Source organism: Microcaecilia unicolor, chromosome 7 (genome assembly GCF_901765095.1).
Source record: "Microcaecilia unicolor chromosome 7, aMicUni1.1, whole genome shotgun sequence".
In the NCBI taxonomy this organism is placed as follows: domain Eukaryota; kingdom Metazoa; phylum Chordata; class Amphibia; order Gymnophiona; family Siphonopidae; genus Microcaecilia; species Microcaecilia unicolor.
In genome coordinates this window covers 225,758,333-225,779,230 of record NC_044037.1, presented here as the reverse complement: position 1 = coordinate 225,779,230, position 20,898 = coordinate 225,758,333, and the positions used below count along the sequence as shown (strand labels likewise).

The 20,898-nt window shown below is 44.3% G+C and overlaps 1 protein-coding gene across 1 annotated transcript in view; it reads left to right on the top strand.

Annotated features, from left to right (window-relative positions):
* Nucleotides 1-20,898, top strand: part of RAPGEF4 (Rap guanine nucleotide exchange factor 4) — a 298,747-nt gene that overhangs the window by 95,672 nt on the left and 182,177 nt on the right. Inside the window, exon 4 of the mRNA XM_030210347.1 lies at nt 18,068-18,140. Within this exon, the coding sequence (XP_030066207.1) occupies nt 18,083-18,140 (58 nt within the window). The 5' untranslated portion in view covers nt 18,068-18,082. The remainder of the gene's footprint in view (nt 1-18,067; nt 18,141-20,898) is intronic.

Below are 20,898 nucleotides of genomic sequence, written 5' to 3'. Positions count from 1 at the left end.
ATCAGCCAAATCGTTTGTTAAAATCAGGAACCCAACAGTTACTTAATATTCCATCTCACTATGTTATAAGTTCTGATGAATATAGAAATAAGATATTTTATATTGCAGGACCAGCATATTGGAGTAAGCTTCCTCTTAGAATTAGGAACATCAAAGATTTTGAAGAATTTAAAAGGGAGCTTAAAATGTTGTTTACGCATGCTTTTGGTTGGGGTAATTAATTATTTTTTAGTGATTATCTTTTAATGGATTGATTTGTCTTATCTGCTTAAGTGTAGAAATATAGGGGCCCTTTGACTAAAGGGTTGCCGCGTGGCAACCCGGAACTACCGCCGGCCCAACGTGGCTTCTAGTGGTAGTTCCTCCTCAAGTGCACACCATTTCCAGCGCAATAAAAATATTTTTGTAAATTCTACCGCAGGAGCCCTTACTGCCACCTCAGTGGGTGGCGGTAAGTGCTTCCCGCCACATTGTCGCTCATAGTAATCTTACCGCATGACCATTTTTTAGGGGCTTTTTACCCACTGCGGGAAAAAGGGCCCTGATCTGGAAAAACGGCCCCTGCCACTACCGCAGGGCCTTTTTACTTCAGCTGTGAGTCTGGTCTGTTTTTATATTATGTATGTACTTATGTGATCTGCTAAGAAATATGGATTAAGCGGAATAGAAGACTTTTAAATAAATAAATAAATAAATAAATAAATAAAATACCTTTCAAGAAATTGCAAGGGGGATGTACACATGTAAGCAGTACACGCACAGAAACCTAATGCCTGCTTTTATAGAAAAACAGAAAATAGAAGGCAGATAAAGACCGTATGGCCTATTCGGTCTGCCCATCCATACCATTCTCTATCTCTTCCTCTGCCTTAGAGATCCTATGTACTTGTCCCAAGCTTTCTTGAATTAAGTTACAGTTTTCATCTCCACCACCTCCACTGACATTCTTTATCCTTTCTATGAAGAAGTATTTCCTCAGGTTACTCCTGAGTCTGTCCCCTTTCACCTTCATCCTATGCCCCTTTATTCCAGAGCTTCCTTTTCAATTGAAGAGACTCCGTCCTGTGCACTTATGACAGGGATGCTTAAATACCTACATGGAATATCTCCCACATTTATCATATGATAAGCAACGAATAGTTAAGCTCTGGTACTCTTTGACGGAGGGTGTGGTAACAGTGGTTAGTGTATCTGGGTTTAAAAAAGGTTTGGACAAATTCCTGGAGGAAACGTCCATAGTCTGCTAGTGAGACAGACATGTGAAGCAACTGCTTGCCCTGGGATTTATAGTATGGACTGTTGCCACGATTTGGGTTTCTGCCAGGTACTTGTGACCTGGCTTGGCCACTGTTTGGAAAACAGGATACTGGGCTAGATGGACCATTGGTCTGACCCAGTACAGCTACTCCTATGTTCTTTTGTAAAGGCTTGATATACCACTTTTAGCACTATTAGTGCAGCATAGCAGTACACAATACAAATAGAAACGAGGAAGAGGAGTGAAGAAAGAAAAGAGAGGGAAGAGAAGAAAGAAAGAGAGGAACCCCAAGATATGAGGCCAGACAAGACAGAGGTGAAAGAGGGGAAGGAAGACAAAGAAAGGGAAAAAGAGGAGGGGAGGAGGAGAAGGAGAAGGAATAAGAGGGAAATTGGGGAAGGGAGGGGATTGGACTAGGTAGGGGAAAATGGGGCAGGGTAGGGGAACAAATCCACTCATTCAGACTGAGGCAGGATTACAGCAAATGGTTTTAGCAGAGAGAGTAGGAATGTAGGCACATGCATTATTAAAAAATGTGTTTGCATGCATGGATTACCTGCACATATTTGCATTTGCCTTGGAGCAGGTGTAAATTTGTACAGGAACTTTTGTGTGGTATGGAGGGGGTGGAGGGAGGTACTTGTGTGAGTCTAAAGGCACATATGCACCTTTGTGCAATAGCCATAAAGTATGGGCATCTTTGGAAATTTGTATAGTAGTCCTGTTATAACATTGCCCCCTATAGAAACAGATAGTTGATTTAATGAAATCAAGTGCTTTTAGTTTCCAGTTCTTGTCACTCATGAAGCTACATTTCCTAATTCTCCACTATACAGTTCTTGCTAGATCGCAGTTAATTTTAAGCAGCAAATACCTTTTCAGAAAGATATTTCAGAGTTCACAGAGTACATGGATTGTGCAGAAGAGGTTATGGTGGGCTAATGAGAAGTGTTAGGTAAGAGTGATCAGGGTATTTCTGAAGTAATATTGGTGGGCAATGGGGTAATCTACTATTGAAATGTGCAGAGCTAAATCCAAATAAATAAAAATAGTCTAGAAAAGATGTAAAAATATGCTTCCTAGTTAAAATTTCCAAGGAGATTTTACATCTATGTCCTTTATCACCAGCATGTAGCTTTACTCCATTGCCTGTGGGATGGTTGGTGGGAAGTGGGAGGCTGAGCCTTGGTCAGGCCTTCACGGGTGGGAGGGGGGAGGGACACTAGTAAGCCTGATGCCTCTACCCAGAAGTTAACCTGATAGCGCTGTCCACTTTTTAGTGCAGCTTAGTAAAAGAACTCTTGTATTTCTTATCCAAAGCATCATGCTGTGGTTACTTTTTTGGCCTTGAGTTTGAAGATTAAAGTTAGACTGCTGCACTGATGACATTTGTTGTGCTTAGCAGGAAAAATCACAGGCAAGTTCTCATGTTCATCCTCAGAGTAACACCTAATATGAGGTAAAGGTGCAGTGCCAGGGAGCAGCTCAGCACAGGAGATCTAAGATAAGAGTTTACTTGTTGAGTTTGAACATATATGTGCTGAGATATGTGTGCCCCAGTGCACTCTGGGTGAATTTAAGTGGCATTTTCAGTGTTGATGATTTAGCCCTCGACGAAGCTTTATCTAGTTTGGTTTTTTTTTCTATGTGTTCCTCGCATAGTTAGAAAACAGAAGGTGAGTGAGAGAACAAAAACTATAGGGTAAAAAAAAATGCTGTTCTAGAAAAAGCGGTCTTTTTCTGGATTTTGGTTAAAATGTATACACATTTTTGCTTTAGCTACACACAGGAATCGATTTCATGACGTGTTAACTTTGATGAAATATCAGGAAATTTGAGGGAGAAGAAGGGGTTGTAGAGTTGAACATTTGGTGTGGATGGGCAGACTGGATAGGATGGTCTTTATCTGCCGTCATTTTCTGTAGAAAGTTGAATACTCTTCAATGGCAGAATTCACTCCAGCTGACTGGAAACTGCATGCAGCTATAGTGAAGTAATCTCCAGAGCTCTGCCTTTATTCTAGCTGTTGCTGGTAAGGTCTAGAGCTGCAGCTGTGGGGAATGGCAGCTTTCCAGATTCATAAGGGATTATCATACTTCAGAGTGGTGTGTCCTAGGAAAAGGAAAATCCAGGGGGGAAGGATTTGTGCAACTGATCTTTTCATTAAACTGACAGTCATTTGATATAACTTTCCAGTTAAGTATCTGCGTATCGTTTTCTGGCCTTTGCAATTGTTGTGTTCATAATCAAAGACACTTGTCCAGGTAAATGTCAGTAAGAAGGATATTCAGAGTCAATAACTGAAAATTTCTTCTGACTGCCTCAGCACTATATCCCAAATTCTATAAATGGTGCTTAAAATTGTGCACATAAATTTAGGCACATGCAATTTAATTGAATAATGAGCCAATTCATGCCAATCATTGGCTGCTAATCAGCAATTATTGATGATAATTGACAGTTTGCACTGATGTGTACATCTTCCTAGTTTGGTATTCTTTAAAGATGCATGCATACATTTTTAAGCACAGATCCAAAAAGGGAGTGTGGCCGTGGGGGGCAAGGGCAGGTCAGGGGTGTTCCTAGAATTGGAACACAGTGTTATAGAATACTGCAGATCTGCACTGACAATGTACACCAGGTTTCACTTGGTGTCAATCCTTGTGTCCAAATTTGAGTGCGGATCCTGGCGCTAAGCGCTACAATATAAGCAGCGTCCAACTCAGAGCAATGTTTATAGAATAGTGCATAGGGCTAATTTTTTTTTTGGCATCCAAATTTGGGTGCCATTTACTGAATTCAGCCCTATCTGGATAATGCTAGGGCTGACGGGTGGTAGAGCTTGGGTGGAGCCTGAGGATATCCAGTTAACGGCAGTATTCAGACTGCTAATCAGCTATCTGGATAATGTTAGGGGAAAAGGCTGCCGTATAACATAGCTATCCAGTTAGCAGTCTGAATATCGCCACTAACGTCTGGATAACATTAGGGGAGGATCGCCACTAGCATCTGGGTAATGTTAGGGTAGTGTAGGTTTACCATACATCCAGTTTTACTTGGACTTGTCCTCTTTTTGAGGACACGGTTGAGCATCCAGGCGGATTTTGCCAGCCTTCCCGTTTGTCTGGATTTGCAGATGAATGGGCAGGCTGGCGGGCAGGCAGGCAGGTCTCAGGGTGTCCTATCCTCCCCTCCCCTCCTTTACCTTAGTGTGGTGCCCTGGTGGTCTAGTGACCTCTTCAGGGCAGGAAAGAGCCCCCTCTTTCCTGCCTGGCGTATCCACAGACTTTCTTGCTCCTTGCACTGCTTCAAAATGGCTGCCGAGAGTTCAAGCAGCAGCCTCGTTAGACTTCCGCAGACAGCCTTTTACCCGCTGCGGTAAAAGGGTGCCTCAGTGTGTGTTTTTGAAGTGTGCTAGGGCCCCCTTTTACTGCAGCTTAGTAAAAGGGCCCCTTAGCTTATTCGCCAAGCAATTTTGGATACATGAGACGTGAGTTTTCTGATGAAGGGCTTGATGGATATTGTCCAGCCCTAGAGTCTCATTGCTTTTGAACATAGAAAGAGAGGCCATGGAGCTTCCTGTTACTTGATGTAATATGTGAAACTTTGTTATCTCTTTGAATTAAAACTTTTCTGTTTGTATGAAATGGCTGAATATCTTCACAGTATAGACTGTTGCTTTTAGAAAGTGAAAGTGGCACCTAGAAGAGGATGGTCAGTTTGATACTCTAGCCCTTTTGCTGAATTTTTTGTTCTTTTTCTGCCTCAGTCCCCCTCATTCTTTAACTTAGCAGCTAAAGGTAAGCAGCATTTGTGCACATAGGTTACAGAATAATAGCATTTACATACGTAAATGTGCATTTACATACATACGTCCTAGGCGCAAATCTATAACTTATGTGAACAAAACACCTAAAGCGGCTAGGGCTCTTCAGCTTGGAGAAAGGTGGCTGAGGGGAGATATGATAGAGGTCTATAAAATAATGAGTGGAGTTGAACGGGTAGATGTGAAACGTCTGTTCACGCTTTCCAAAAATACTAGGACTAGGGGGCATGCGATGAAGCTACAATGTAGTAAATTTAAAATGAATTGGAGAAAAGTTTTCTTCACTCAATGTGTAATTAAACTCTGTTTGTTGCCAGAGAATGTGGTAAAGGCGGTTAGCTTAGCAGAGTTTAAAAAAGGTTTGGACGGCTTCCTAAAGGAAAAGTCCATAGACCGTTATTAAATGGACTTGGGGAAAATCCACTATTTCTGGGATAAGCAGTATAAAATGTTTTGTACTTTTTGCCAGGTATTTGTGATCTGGATTGGCCACTGTTGGAAACAGGATGCTGGGCTTGATGGACCTTTGGTCTTTCCCAGTATGGCAATACTTATGTACTTATGTACTTATAGATGGTGCTCAAAATTTGGCACCCGGAAAAAATCAGCGCCAAACACAAGTCTATAAAAAGCATGTGTCCTTTATAGAGAAGTGCATAGTGCCAATTCCCCATACCTAACTTTAAGTGCCAGAATTATGCTTGCTGAAATGCCCCTTTTTGAGTTGTGCGCTAGTAGAGTTGGGAGCCATTCCTTATTTTTATTTCAGTATTTGGTTGTTAGTTAAGGGATCATTGCTCAATTAATTTGTGCATGCATCTTAGGCTCTTGCACAAACTTGAGTGTGCAAATCTGGGTGTCATATATAGAATCCAAGGGTTAAAGTGAAAATGCAAGGGGGAGCATACAGTGGTGGAAATAAGTATTTGATCCCTTGCTGATTTTGTAAGTTTGCCCACTGACAAAGACATGAGCAGCCCATAATTGAAGGGTAGGTTATTGGTAACAGTGAGAGATAGCACATCACAAATTAAATCCGGAAAATCACATTGTGGAAAGTATATGACTTTATTTGCATTCTGCAGAGGGAAATAAGTATTTAATCCCTCTGGCAAACAAGACCTAATACTTGGTGGCAAAACCCTTGTTGGCAAGCACAGCGGTCAGACATCTTCTGTAGTTGATGATGAGGTTTGCACACATGTCAGGAGGAATTTTGGTCCACTCCTCTTTGCAGATCATCTCTAAATCATTAAGAGTTCTGGGCTGTCGCTTGGCAACTCGCAGCTTCAGCTCCCTCCATAAGTTTTCAATGGGATTAAGGTCTGGTGACTGGCTAGGCCACTCCATGACCCTAATGTGCTTCTTCCTGAGCCACTCCTTTGATGCCTTGGCTGTATGTTTTGGGTCATTGTCGTGCTGGAAGACCCAGCCACGACCCATTTTTAAGGCCCTGGCGGAGGGAAGGAGGTTGTCACTCAGAATTGTACGGTACAAGGCCCCATCCATTCTCCCATTGATGCGGTGAAGTAGTCCTGTGCCCTTAGCAGAGAAACACCCCCAAAACATAACATTTCCACCTCCATGCTTGACAGTGGGGACGGTGTTCTTTGGGTCATAGGCAGCATTTCTCTTCCTCCAAACACGGCGAGTTGAGTTCATGCCAAAGAGCTCAATTTTTGTCTCATCTGACCACAGCACCTTCTCCCAATCACTCTCGGCATCATCCAGGTGTTCACTGGCAAACTTCAGACGGGCCGTCACATGTGCCTTCCGGAGCAGGGGGACCTTGCGGGCACTGCAGGATTGCAATCCGTTATGTCGTAATGTGTTACCAATGGTTTTCGTGGTGACAGTGGTCCCAGCTGCCTTGAGATCATTGACAAGTTCCCCCCTTGTAGTTGTAGGCTGATTTCTAACCTTCCTCATGATCAAGGATACCCCACGAGGTGAGATTTTGCGTGGAGCCCCAGATCTTTGTCGATTGACAGTCATTTTGTACTTCTTCCATTTTCTTACTATGGCACCAACAGTTGTCTCCTTCTCGCCCAGCGTCTTACTGATGGTTTTGTAGCCCATTCCAGCCTTGTGCAGGTGTATGATCTTGTCCCTGACATCCTTAGACAGCTCCTTGCTCTTGGCCATTTTGTAGAGGTTAGAGTCTGACTGATTCACTGAGTCTGTGGACAGGTGTCTTTCATACAGGTGACCATTGCCGACAGCTGTCTGTCATGCAGGTAACGAGTTGATTTGGAGCATCTACCTGGTCTGTAGGGGCCAGATCTCTTACTGGTTGGTGGGGGATCAAATACTTATTTCCCTCTGCAGAATGCAAATAAATTCATATACTTTCCACAATGTGATTTTCCGGATTTAATTTGTGATGTGCTATCTCTCACTGTTACCAATAACCTACCCTTCAATTATGGGCTGCTCATGTCTTTGTCAGTGGGCAAACTTACAAAATCAGCAAGGGATCAAATACTTATTTCCACCACTGTACATGTGGGTGAAGTATGGGCATGGCATAGATAGGCCTCCCTATTACACACGTAAGTGACAGAATACTGTAAGTTAAGCGCATAGACATGAATTATTGACGTGTTTTATAGAATAACACTGAGTGCCATGTACTGAATCCGGCCCTATTCATGCAGTTATTGGCAACCAGTGAAGTCTTATAAATACAAGAGTGACTTGATAAATCTTTTCATCATCATCATCATCATTAATTTGATATACCGCAAGGGTCCAAAAACAATGATCTCTAAGTGGGGTATAATGTAAAACAATGGATAGTTAGAGCTAAAAAAGATACAAAATTTGGGAAAGAGACAGCAAGAAGACAACTAACTGAAAGATGGAAAAAAACAATCTGAGTAGATTGGTTTTTGAGTACAGTTCTGAAATATCGAGAGAGGGTTCAGAACGAATCTGCGGGGGGGGGGGGGGGGTGGGACTGAGTTCCAGAGCATAGGACCAATATAACTGAAAGCAGAGGCACGTGTGACATCCAGATGACTGACAGCAGGAGGAGGGAGGGTGGTAGAGGAGACCAGCAATAGAAGACCAGAATGTGTGAGGGGGAGCGTAGGGAATGAGTAGATGTGGAAATTGTCAGGGATGTGGGAAAGGCATTCTTTGTAAGTTTAAGCAGCTGTATTCCGAAGGAGTTGAATAATTTTAACAATTTTGACGAGAACCTAATATAAACAGAGTTGCAATAATCTATTTGTGGTAAAATCAAATTCTGTACCAAAAGGCCAAAACTATCTTTTCTTAAACATTGGCAGATCAACCTAAGTTGTTTGAGTCTAAAAAAAAATACTTTTTAATACAAATTATTCACCTGGGATTCCAGCAATAAAGACAAAACTAGAATAATAACCAGTACTTTAGTAATATGATCAATTACTTTAACACACCACAATAACTACCCCCTTTAGGCTCCAATGTTTGGTTGAAAATATGAGAACAAGTTTAGGAACTTAAGAGCTTAATTTAGGTGATGAGCTTTTTTGAATATTAGGCCCAATGTAATTAATTTTTCTTTCACTTGTATTGTGACTTAGATGGCATGTTAATTTCTAGTTCAGAGTCTTTTGTTCTATATTATTTACAAGAAGAAGTTAATATGACTATTGGACAAATTAATATAAATTAATATAAAAAAATATTAAAACAAATACTATTTGGTAAGAAAAGAAAGTAAGAAGTTTGAGACTGACATTTAGTTGATGACGAAATAAGGTGTTTCACCTGCTTTCACAACAGGGAGTATTCTAAGTGGACGATCACCTCTGATGGTCCGCTAAATGATAGAGAGGGGCATAATTGAACGAAAATGTCTATCTCCATGGGCGTTTATCTCCGAGAACGGGTCTGTGAAGGGGCGGACTGAACCGTATTTTCGAAAAAAATAGACGTCCATGTTTTATTCGACAATTTGTGAGCTGGGCGTTTTTGTTTTTCAGTGATAATGGAAAATGAAAGCGCCCAGCTAAAAAACGAATAAATCCAAGACATTTGTTCGTGGGAAGGGCCAGGATTCGTAGTGCACTGGTCCCCCTCACATGCCAGGACACCAACCGGGCACCCTAGGGGGCACTTTTACAAAAACAAAAAAAAAGGTAAAAGAGCTCCCAGGTGCATAGCACCCTTCCCTTGTGTGTTGAGCCCCCCAAATCCCCCTCAAAACCCACTGCCCACAAGTCTACACCATTACTATAGCCCTAAGGGGTGAAGGGGGGGCACCTACATGTGGGTACAGTGGGTTTGGGGGGGGTTGGACGACTAAGCATTAAGCAGCACAATTGTAACAGGTAGGGGGGGGATGGGCCTGGGTCCACCTGCCTGAAGTCCACTGCACCCCCTAACAACTGCTCCAGGGACCTGCATACTGCTGCCAGGGAGGTGGGTATGACATTTGAGGGTGAAAATAAAAAGTTGTGAAACATCATTTTTTGTGGTGGGAGGGGGTTAGTGACCACTGGGGGAGTCAGGGGAGGTCATCCCCGATTCCCTCTGGGGGTAATCTGGTCATTTAGGGCACTTTTTGGGGCCTTATTTGTGGAAAAAACAGGGTCCAGGAAAAGTGCCCTAAATTCTAGCTACAAACGCATACTTTTTTTCCATTATCGGCGAAAGGCGTCCATCTCTCCTCGGCCGATAACCACGCCCCAGTTCCACCTTCGCCACGCCTCCGACACGCCCCCGTCAACTTTGTACGCTTCCGCGATGGAGTGCAGTTGAAAACGTCCAAAATCGGCTTTCCATTATACCGATTTATTCGTTTTTGTGAGATAAACGTCTATCTCCCGATTTGGGTCGAAATCTAAGCGTTTTTCTCTTTCAATTATAAGGTGGAGAGTGTAATTGAAGTAGACTTATGCAGTAATTTTATGTTTGCTGATTGAATCGAGATATCTGCATAGTATAAGAAAGAAGATATTTGGATAGCCTTGTGATTAATAATTTGTTTTGTTCCATTCTTTTTACTTGTGGTTTTTTTTCTCAGTTTGACTTGTATTTTCTTCATATGTTTTCTTGAAGTTGTATTGTAAATGCATTATAAGTAAGTTCATTAAGAAAAGAAGACTGCATTTAATCTAAGTGATTGATATACAGGGTTTTTCTATTGAAGTTCAACAGCCATTGAGTGCTTTGAGAGTGCAAGCTGGTTTCCCCACCATCATTTGAGGCATCTGTGGTAAATGCTATCTGGTAATGCGGCTCATGAAAATAAAGTCCCTTTTGATAGGTTTCAGCAATTTTTTCGTTGCTGGAAAAGATCAAATGAGAGCATTTGTAAGATTTATTCCATAGATTAAAGGTTCAAGTTTCAAGTTTATTAAAATTTTCTATCCCGCCTACAGGAAGTTCCAGCTAGGCGGTTTACAATCTAAAACTAGAAGAAAAAGAAGAAAAGTCTAAAATTAAAGGGTAGACAATTCCTGATGAAACATACTGTACACATTAGGAAAGGGGTGGGGGGTGAACTCCATTTTGTAATAGTAAAGCAAAGGATGGGTAAAAATATAAGGTATCCTATCCTGCCTTCCAGTCTTGCTGCAGTCCTGCTGTGCTTCAATATTAAGGGTATATAGATTATGGGATAGTGAAAAATACATGTTTTTAGATCAATTTTCAATTGATCAAGAAATTGGGAATGTTGCAAATGATTTGGCAGAGAGTTCCAGAGTTTTGGGGCCGTACTGAAAAAATCACTTACATAGTAACATGGTAACATAGTAGATGACGACAGAGAAAGACCTGTACGGTCCATCCAGTCTGCCCAACAAGATAAACTCATATGTGCTACTTTATGTGTATACCTGACCTTGATTTGTATCTGCCATTTTCAGGGGCACAGACTGTAGAAGTCTGCCGAGCACTAGCCCCGCCTCCAAACTACTAGCCCCACCTCCCTCCACCGGCTCTGCCACCCAATCTCCGCTAAGCTTCTGAGGATCCATTCCTTCTGAACAGGATTTCTTTATGTTTATCCCATGCATTTTCGAATTCTGTTACCGTTTTCATCTTCACCACCTCCCGTGGAAGGGCATTCCAAGTATCCACCACTCTCTCCGTGAAAAAATACTTCCTGTCATTTTTCTTGAGTCTGCCCCCCTTCAACCTCATTTCATGTCCTCTAGTTCTACCGCCTTCTCATCTACGGAAAAGGTTTGTTTGCAGATTAATACCTTTCAAATATGTCTGTATCATATCACCCCTGTTTCTCCTTTCCTCCAGGGTATACATGTTCAGGTCAGCAAGTCTGTCCTCATACGTCTTGTAATCTTGGGCGTAGCCAGACACCCAATTTTGGATGGGCCTGGGCCCAGGATGGGTGGGCAGAAGAACCCTACCCCATCCCACAGGTGATTTGGTCTCTCCTTCTCTCGCCTGCATGCCATATGGTCTCTCAAATATCCCCCCTCTCCTGCACACCTTTTAAATAGCAGATTTTCACCGGCATAAGCAGCAACTAATACACAGTACTCATGTTGGCCCCGCATCCTTCCCACTGATGCAGCTTCCTGTTTCTGCATAGGCAGGAATAAGTCAGAGGGGAAGGCTTTGGGGCCGGTGTGAGCAGTGTGTATCAGTCGCTGCGTCCTGCAGGCGAAGATCTGCTATTTGTAAGGTATGCAGGAGGGATAGTTGTTGGGAGTTTTCAGCTTGGGAATCTTTGCCAGCCACATCATAGGTGTGCTGCTACTGGTGGGCCTGAGCTCAAAGTGGGTGGGCCTGCCACCCAAGCTACGCCACTGCTTGTAATGCAAATCCCATACCATTTTTGTAGCTTTTCTTTGCACCGCTTCAATTCTTTTTACATCCTTAGCAAGATACGGCCAACCAAAACTGAACACAATACTCCAGGTGGGACCTCACCAATGACTTATACAGGGGCATCAACACCTCCTTTCTTCTGCTGGTCACACCTCTCCATATACAGCCCAGCAACCCTCTAGCTACGGCCACCGCCTTGTCACACTGTTTTGTCACCTTCAGATCCTCAGATACTATCACCCCAAGATCCCTCTCCTCATCTATACATATCAGACTCTCACCGCCTAACACATACGTCTCCCGTGGATTTCTACTCCCTAAGTGCATCACTTTGCATTTCTTCGCAATGGATTTTAATTGCCAAACCTTAGACCATTCTTCTAGCTTCTGCAGATCCTTTTTCATGTTTTCCACTCCCTCCTGGGTGTCCACTCTGTTACAAATCTTAGTATCATCCACAAAAATGCAAACTTTACCTTCTAACCCTTCGGCAATTTCACACACAAATATATTGAACAGAATCGGCCCCAGCACCGATCCCTGAGGCACTCCACTATTCATCTTTCCCTCATCCGAGCGAATTCCATTAACCACCACCCTCTGGTGTCTATCCGTCAACCAGTTCCCAATCCAGTTCACCACGTCGGGTCCTATGTTTAGCCTGTGAAGTTTATTCAAGAGCCTCCTGTGGGGAACCGTGTCAAAAGCTTTGCTGAAATCTAAGTAGATTACGTCTATAGTGCGTCCATGATTCAGTTCTCCGGTCACCCAGTCAAAGAATTCAATGAGATTTGTTTGGCACGATTTACCTTTGGTAAAACCATGTTGTAACATAGTAACATAGTAACATAGTAGATGACGGCAGAAAAAGACCTGCATGGTCCATCTAGTCTGCCCAAGATAAACTCATATCTTGAATTTGTACCTGTCTTTTTCAAGGCACAGACCGTATAAGTCTGCCCAGCAGTATTTCCCGCCTCCCAACCACCAATCCCGTCTCCCATCACCGGCTCTGGTACAGACCGTATAAGTCTGCCCTCCCCTATCCTAGCCTCCCAACCACCAACCCCTCTTCTCCCCACCTGCTCCGCCACCCAATTTCAGCTAAGTCTCAGATTTTGCAACTTATTGGCTTCCTGGAAATTCACTATCCTTTCCTTCAGCATCGCTTTCATTAATTTTCCAGTAACCGAAGTCAGGCTTACCAGCCTGTAGTTTCCAGCTTCTTCCCTATCACCACTCTAGATTTTTAAAAAGCTTTTGATAAAATTCCATATGACAGACTCCTGAGAAAATTAAAAAGTCATGGGTTAAGAGGCAAGGTTCTGGTTTGGATTAGGAAATGGTTACTGGACAGAAAACAGAGGGTAGGGTTAAATGGTCATTTCTCTCAATGGAGGAGGGTGAACAGTGGAGTGCCGCAGGGATCAGTACTGGGGCTGGTGCTGTTTAACATATTTGTAAATGATATGGAACTCAGAACGATGAGTGAGGTGATTAAATTTGCAGATGACACAAAACTATTCAAAGTTGTTAAAACACATGTGAACAGTGAAATATTGCAGGAAGCCCTTAAGAAATTGGAAGACTGGGTATCAAAATGTCAGTTTAAATTTATTGTGGACAAATGCAAGGTGTTGCACATTGGAAAGAATAATCCAAATTATAGTTACGTGATACTAGGGAGTCAGTACTCAAGAATATGATCTAAGCGTCATTTTAGATAATACGCTGAAATTTTCTGCTCAGTGTGCGGTGGAGGCCAAAAAAGCAAACAGGATGCTAGGAATTATTAGGAAAGGGATGGTGAATAAGACCGAAAATACTATAATGACTCTGTATCGCTCCATGGTGACCGCACCATGAGTATTGCGTTCTGTTCTGGTCGTCATGTCTCCAAAAAGATATAGTGGAATTAGAAAAGGTTCAAAGAAGAGCAAACAAAATGATAAAGGGGATGGAACTCCTCTCATATGAGGAAAGGCTAAAGAAATTAGGGCTCTTTAGCTTGGAAAAGAGATGGATGAAGGGAGATATGATTGCAGTCTACGAAATCCTGAGTGGTGTAGAACGAGTAGAAGTAAATCGATTTCTTTACTTGTTCTGAAAGTACAAAGACAAGGGGACGCTCAAGGAAGATACATAGAAATACTATTAAAACAAATAAGAGGGAATATTTTTTCACTCAACGAATAGTTAAGCTCTGGAACTCTTTGCTGGTGCATGTGGTAACAGTGGTTAGCGTAACTGGGTTTAAAAATGGTTGGGCAAGTTCCTGGAGGAAAAGTCCATAGTCTGCTATAGAGACAGACACGTGGAAGCAACTGCTTGCCCTAGTATTTGTAGCATGGAATATTGCCACGATTTGGGTTTCTGCCAGGTACTTGTGACCTGGCTTAGCCACTGTTGGAAACAGGTACTGGGCTAGATGGACCATTGGTCTGACCCAGTATGGCTACTCTTATGTTCTTATGTAATACAGTGGCGTTTCTGGGGGGGGCTGGCACCCGGGACGGATCACCGATGCACCCCGCCCCCAGGGTGCAGCACCCCCCCCCCGATGCAGCGTGGACCCCCCCCCCGGCGAAAGGACACCCCCGCGAAGGAACCCCCCCCCCGCCGGGTGCACGCCGCTGGGGGGGTGCCGTGCGCGCCTGTCCTCCATTGGTCCATGCTTCTTCTCTGCCCCGGAACAGGAAGTAACCTGTTCCGGGGCAGAGAAGAAGCATGGACCAACGGAGGACAGGTGCGCACGACACCCCCCCCCAGCGGCGTGCACCCGGGGCCCCCCCTAGGAACGCCACTGATGTAATATTATCTTAGCGTGGATCATAATGGCATTATTCTATAAACGGTGACTAATTTTGAGTGCCATTTATAGAATAGCACTTAACACTTTTTTTGGTTCTGATTTTTTGGTGCTATTTATAGAATTTATTACTATATGTGTACCTTTATCTGGTTCCAGTGCTAAAAATGTCTCTTTTTGTCTGTAGTGGAAACAAATTAATATGGCAGTCCTTGATCTTTGGTAAAAGCCTGCGTTTGAAAGTTTCTCCTTCAAACACAAATGTGCTGTGATTGCCCTCACAGCACTAGTGTGCCAGGAGGTGGGGGACAGAGATCCTTGGAAGTGACAGCTGTCGGTTTCTGAGCCTGTGGTGTTCCCTGCATGTTTCATGGAAGTGACATGTGCATTCTGGGAGAAAAAGCCAGCTGGCCTACCTTTGTGAGGAGAAGAACAGCTGTGATAGCTGCAGGAGCACTGATTCATCGCTGGGTCAGGTGGAAGCAAGACAATTAAAAGTGGTTTCTTAAGGATGCACAACTTTGAGGAAGATTAGGAAAACTTTTATAACTAAATTTAAAAAGACTAATTAAGTACAGTTCATTTCATTTAAGTGCACGCCAAAAAAGCGCATGCTCTGTTTAACTGCATGCCATACTTCGGTGCCGTTTTTGGCACCATCAGTTTCTATGGAGACAAACTTCGGTTTAGCGCACCACTGATAAGTGCAAGATTCGCTTATATGCATGGTTCAAGACCGCTCCTCTGCAGGAAAGACTCCGCATAAGCGCGCGCATGGAATATGGAAGCCGATTGGCGCGTGACAACCAATGAGATTTCAAATTTACTGCCTCTTTAACTGCCACAGGCAGAATAAGCGAAAGAATGTTGTTAGAACGTACACCGGGGTCGTCGTCACGGCGGAACTGTAAGACTTTAACACTGGCTGAACGAATAGAAGTTCGTAACACGGGAGCCCTTACTGCCACCTCAATGGGTGGCGGTAAGGGTTCCCCCCCTTCCCCCCCCTAAAAAAATGGCAGTGTGGCAAGTGCTTTACTTGCTGCATGGCCATTTCCTGCAGGAAGGTGAGGCTTCCCTTTTACTAGCTGCGGTAAAAGGGAGCCTCAGCACGCAGCTTCGTTAAAGGGGCCCTGAATATCTGGGTCAAATTCAGTGGGTGATGGTCAGCGACTTTGAAAATCAGGGGAAAGTGTCCACGTTTGTCATCACTGCTTTGTGCAGTGTCAGGCCCGTGCCAAGGGTCTGTGCCGCCCCCCCGCAGATGAACAGTTGGCGCCCCCCCCCGTGAAGATGATCGCGGCGCGCCCTGGGGGCCTTTAAATCTTTTACTTGCAGTCGCAGCAGCGTCTGTGAAAGCGGAGCGCTGCCGACGTCTCCCTTCCCTTCGCGCTGTTGGTTCCCTCAGTGTCCCGCCTTCTTCTAGAAGGCGGGACACTGAGGGAACCAACAGCGTAAAGGGAAGGGAGACGTCGGCAGCGCTCCGCTTTCACAGATGCTGCTGCGACTGCAAGTAAAAGATTTAAAGGCCTCGGTGGCGCGGGGCGAGGGTAAGCACCGCGGCGGCGCCCTCCAGAGGTGGGCGCCCTCCTGCGGTGCTTACCCCGCTTACCGCATCGGCAAGGCCCTGTGCAGTGTAGTCAAGCCATCTCTGTTTGTGCAGCCCAATGTATCCTCTTGTTTGGCTTTTGCTATCCTTGCACCTCCATCTATGTTGCCACTTCCCTTTACTGCTCAGCAGGGGGCACTGAATTGTACAGGGTCACCAGGCTGCTATTTTCTCCTCACTGCTACTCTCTTTTTTTTTTTAGCCCTATATGGGGACATTTCTCTTATCCAGACTGCTCTTTCTTTACAGTTAAAAAAAACACAAAAACCAAGACTCTTCCTCACTTCATGGCCTCAGACAAAGCAATTGAGTCACATCTTTCTTCCCAGCTTTATATTTGGCCTCAAGACTGTAACTTTTTCCACGCAGGGCAGCCAATACTGTTTTACATCAGGATCCCACACGGGGCTGCTGGACCTGTTGCTACCTAGTCTATGATTTTAAAACAAGTATCACTTTCCAGTAAGACCTTTCAAAACTCTTAGCAACCTGGTGACCCTGTAAAATTCAGTGCCCCCTGCTGAGCAGTAAAGGGAAGTGGCAGCATAGATGGAGGTGCAAGGATAGCAAAAGTCAAACAAGAGGATACATTGGGCTGCAAAAGCAGAGGTGGCCTGACTACCCAGATATTCAGGGCCCCTTTAACGAAGCTGCGTGCCAAGGCTCCCTTTTACCGCAGCTAGTAAAAGGGAAGTCTCACCTTCCTGCAGGAAATGGCCATACAGCAAGTAAAGCACTTACCACACTGCCATTTTTTTTTGGGGTGGGGGGGTGGGGAACCCTTACTGCCACCCATTGAGGTGGCAGTAAGGGCTTCCGTGTTAACCCAGCTGTAACTGGGCAGCATGCAGCACTGCCCGATTTCCACCAGGTACACTCTGGCGCTACAAAAATAAACACATTTTATAGCACCGGAAATGACCACGCACTAGGGGTGGGAAGTACCGCCAGGCTGCTGCAGTAGCCTGGCGCTACTTCCTGTATACCGCGTGGTAAGCCCGTGTTGGGCTGTATAGAAAATAAAGGGTTCCCCCCCATTTTAGTCTCCTTTACTTCAGAGAAACTGGTCGCATAATATCACAGGTGTAAATATTCAGCCAGCTGCCCATATGAAAATTAGAATAACATGCTCCAGTGTGATCCCCAGAGACCTTTTGTGAGTGTGATTATAATAAGCACTATTGCACAATTGCACCAAAGCACATTTGTTAGTTTTGGAGGTTACCCTGTGATTATATTAAACAGATGTTTAGCCTAAGCAGGCAGCCCAACCTATAGGCTGCATTGATGGTGTAACCTTACATATGAGGGCTCCTCCCGTTTATACCATCTAACTTCTTTAAAGAATATTTTGAGGAATTTGAACATTTGCCTTTGGGCATATGCACGGGATTTATTGGCTAGCGGGTATTTTATAATCCTGTTTTGGAGTTTTCTTTTGTGGTTAGCATTGAATAACATCAAGCATTTTGAAAATTGCCCTGCAATTGGTTAATGCCCATGGTCAGTTAAAGAAACCACATATCAAATTTTTCATATATTGTTGTACTAAGAAAACAATTTCAAATTGTGCATTATAGGTAATGTAAACTATATGCAAATGAAAGCAATGGTACTGCAGAATTTCCAAAGAATTTTCTAGCCTTTGTTGCAGAACCTGCCTCTGGGATGCTGCAAGAGACAGGGGCCTTGACTACATTGAAAGGTAATACTGTACTAATAAGTCTTAAGGATATTTAAATGATTCTATCACATGCATGTTTTTTTTTCCAGAAATATCGACAGTATATGGCAGGACTTTTGGCTCCTCCATATGGCGTTATGGAAACTGGCTCTAATAATGACAGTAAGTGGCATTTACATTATATAAACAAACAAGAGAGGCTGAGATCCACAACAACCAGAATGCAGGGACCTAAGGGACCCTTATACTAAGGTGCTTTAGGCACTAACACATGCCTAACGCCAGGGGTGGACTGAACATTCGGTCAACCGGGAAGTGCCTGATGGCTCAGAGGCTCTAAGGGGCCCAGAGGCCCCCCACCCTGCCGCCCTCCCCATCCCATCACCACCACCACACGCTAGAGCCCCCCGAGCCTCAGTGGGGCCTTCGCAGTCCCACCTTGAAGGGCTCTGTTGGTCTAGTGGCCTCCGCGGGGGCAGGAAAGAACAACACTCTTTCCTCCCACTGCTGGTATTCTGCCTGGCGCCACCATGTTTTAAAAATGGCAGCCAAGACTCCCTGTGGCAGTCTTGTGAGACTACCGTGGGAAGTCTTGGTACCTGTTCTGTTCCCTGACAGCCTTGCACTAGTTCATAACATGATCCTAAAATGTGAGTAATGTCTTTACTGTTATTCTCATTTCTAAGAACTTTCGCTGCTGCAGTCTCTCATTGTAAAGATATATGAGCAATGCACTGTGGGTAATGTAGTTCACAGGCAATGCAACCACACTTGTTTGGCTGTGTAAGAACTGCTATCACTGGTTGTGAGGCTGCTCAGACCTTCTCTCTCTCCCTCTCCCTCTGCCAAGCTTGGCTCTTTTGTCTTCCTGTTCAGTCTTACTATCAGAGGTCAGCCAGGTATGACCTTTCCCTCCTATCTCTAGGACTACCCCTTGCTATCCTATAGCAGGCTCTGTCCCCCATTGGTTTCTGTCTGCTCCTCCCTGTATGAAGCCCCACCACTTCCTTGTCCTTTCAGCCATGTGGGGCTTCTTCCTCCATTATAGCCAGGGCATGGCGCCCACCACCATCTCGCTCCAGACAGCTCTGTCCTGCTGAAAATCCCTGTAACGTCTAAGCCCTCGCACTCCCTGTAACGAACCTGGATTTTTTACCCTGTAAATATCTTCTTCCAAATGAGATATTGCACATTGCAGTCACCCAGCTTTGGACTATTTCTACCTGTTCAACTACTTTCCCCTCCCCCTGCAATACAACTACCTCTCTTCAGATCTCCACCTCCCACAGCCTCAAGATTCAGAAATCTCTGTATCCTGAACATCTATCTGTGAGTAAATTATCTGTGATTTATTCAATAAAAGAGACTTTACAAAATAATAGAGACTTCAGGTGATTGCTGCGCCAGGGTTATGCTCCATGATATTGGGGCTTCTTATTATCAAGCCCCGAGAGTCATGACAGTACCCATTTTGAAAACATGGCACTGGACAGAATAGCAGTAGTGGGCAGGAAAGAGTGGGGTACTTTCCTGCTCCCGAAGAAGCCACTAGCTTACCAGGGCCCTTCAAGGTAGGACTGGGAACGGCCCACTGAGGCTCAGGGGTCTGTAGTGCGTGGGAGGGGGGCTGTAGTGTGTGTGTGTGGGGGGGGGGGGCGGTAGCAATGCGGCAGTGGGCAGTGACCAGGAGGGCCTAATGACCCTTACTGCCTCGGGGGCCCAGATCACTGTCAGTCCGCCCCTGTCTAACACAGCTTAAAATGGCATACCACAGGAAGCGCTCAGGAGTCCTTGAAGATCAGACATAGAGTTTTAAATTTAGCCCTGTATTGTACTGGTAGCTAATGAAGTTTTTGCAAAAATGGTGTGATGTGATCACGTCGCTTGCAACCTTCTATGAGTCTTGCTGCTGCATTCTGAATCAACTGGAGCTGGTGCAGGCCCTTTGTAGTCAGACCATTGTATAGTGCATTGCAGTAATCCAGTCTTGATGTTACCATGGCATGCACAACTGGGATAAGATTTACCTCCTCGATGTAAGGAGAGAGACAGCGTAGCTGTCGCAAATAGTAGAAGCAGCTCTTGAAGGTTGCATGGATTTGGGGAATCAGAGTAAGTGTTGAATCTAACTGTATTCCAAGGTTCCTGACTTGTGATTTGAGGGGGAGTTCATACTTCCCAAAAGGGATTTTGATGTCAGGTATGTATCCACTTGTGTTAGGGACCCATAGAAGCTCGGTTTTACTTGGGTTCAGGCAAAGTTTGTTGTGTTTAGCCCATTCTTGAATTGATGTTAGACACGTAATCAGTTTATTCAAGGCTGTAGGTAAGTCAGGTTCAGTGGGTATGAGTAGCTGCACATCCATTGACCGAATCAGCTCAGCTAGTGGCTTGAGGTAGATATTGAACAGAATAGGTGACAGTATCGATCCTTGTGGTATCCCGCAGGTCAGTGTCCATGGTGGTGATGAGTTGCTGCCAAACATTATGGATTGTTGCCTGACTGATAGATAGGATCTGAACCAGGCAAGTACTGTACCATTGATACCTGTTTCTGTCAGTCGTGCTAGCAAAATATCATGATCCACAGTGTCAAAAGCTGCTGAGAAATCTAGCAGTACTAACATCGAGGCGAATCCCTTGTCTCGGTTTCTGTGAAGATCATCTAGCAGGGATACGAGGACCGTTTCTGTTCCATAACCGGGTCTGAATCCAGATTGACATGGATCTAGCCAGTTACTCTTTTCTAGCCATTCATTAAGTTGAACACAGACTGCTTGTTCTATGAGTTTCCCTAGAAATGGGATATTGGATACTGGCCTGTAACTTTCAAGTTTGTCCTGGTCAAGGTTGTTTTTCTTCAGCAGAGGGCGAACCACTGCCCTTTTTAATGCTGTTGGTAGTTGCCCATTAGAAAGAG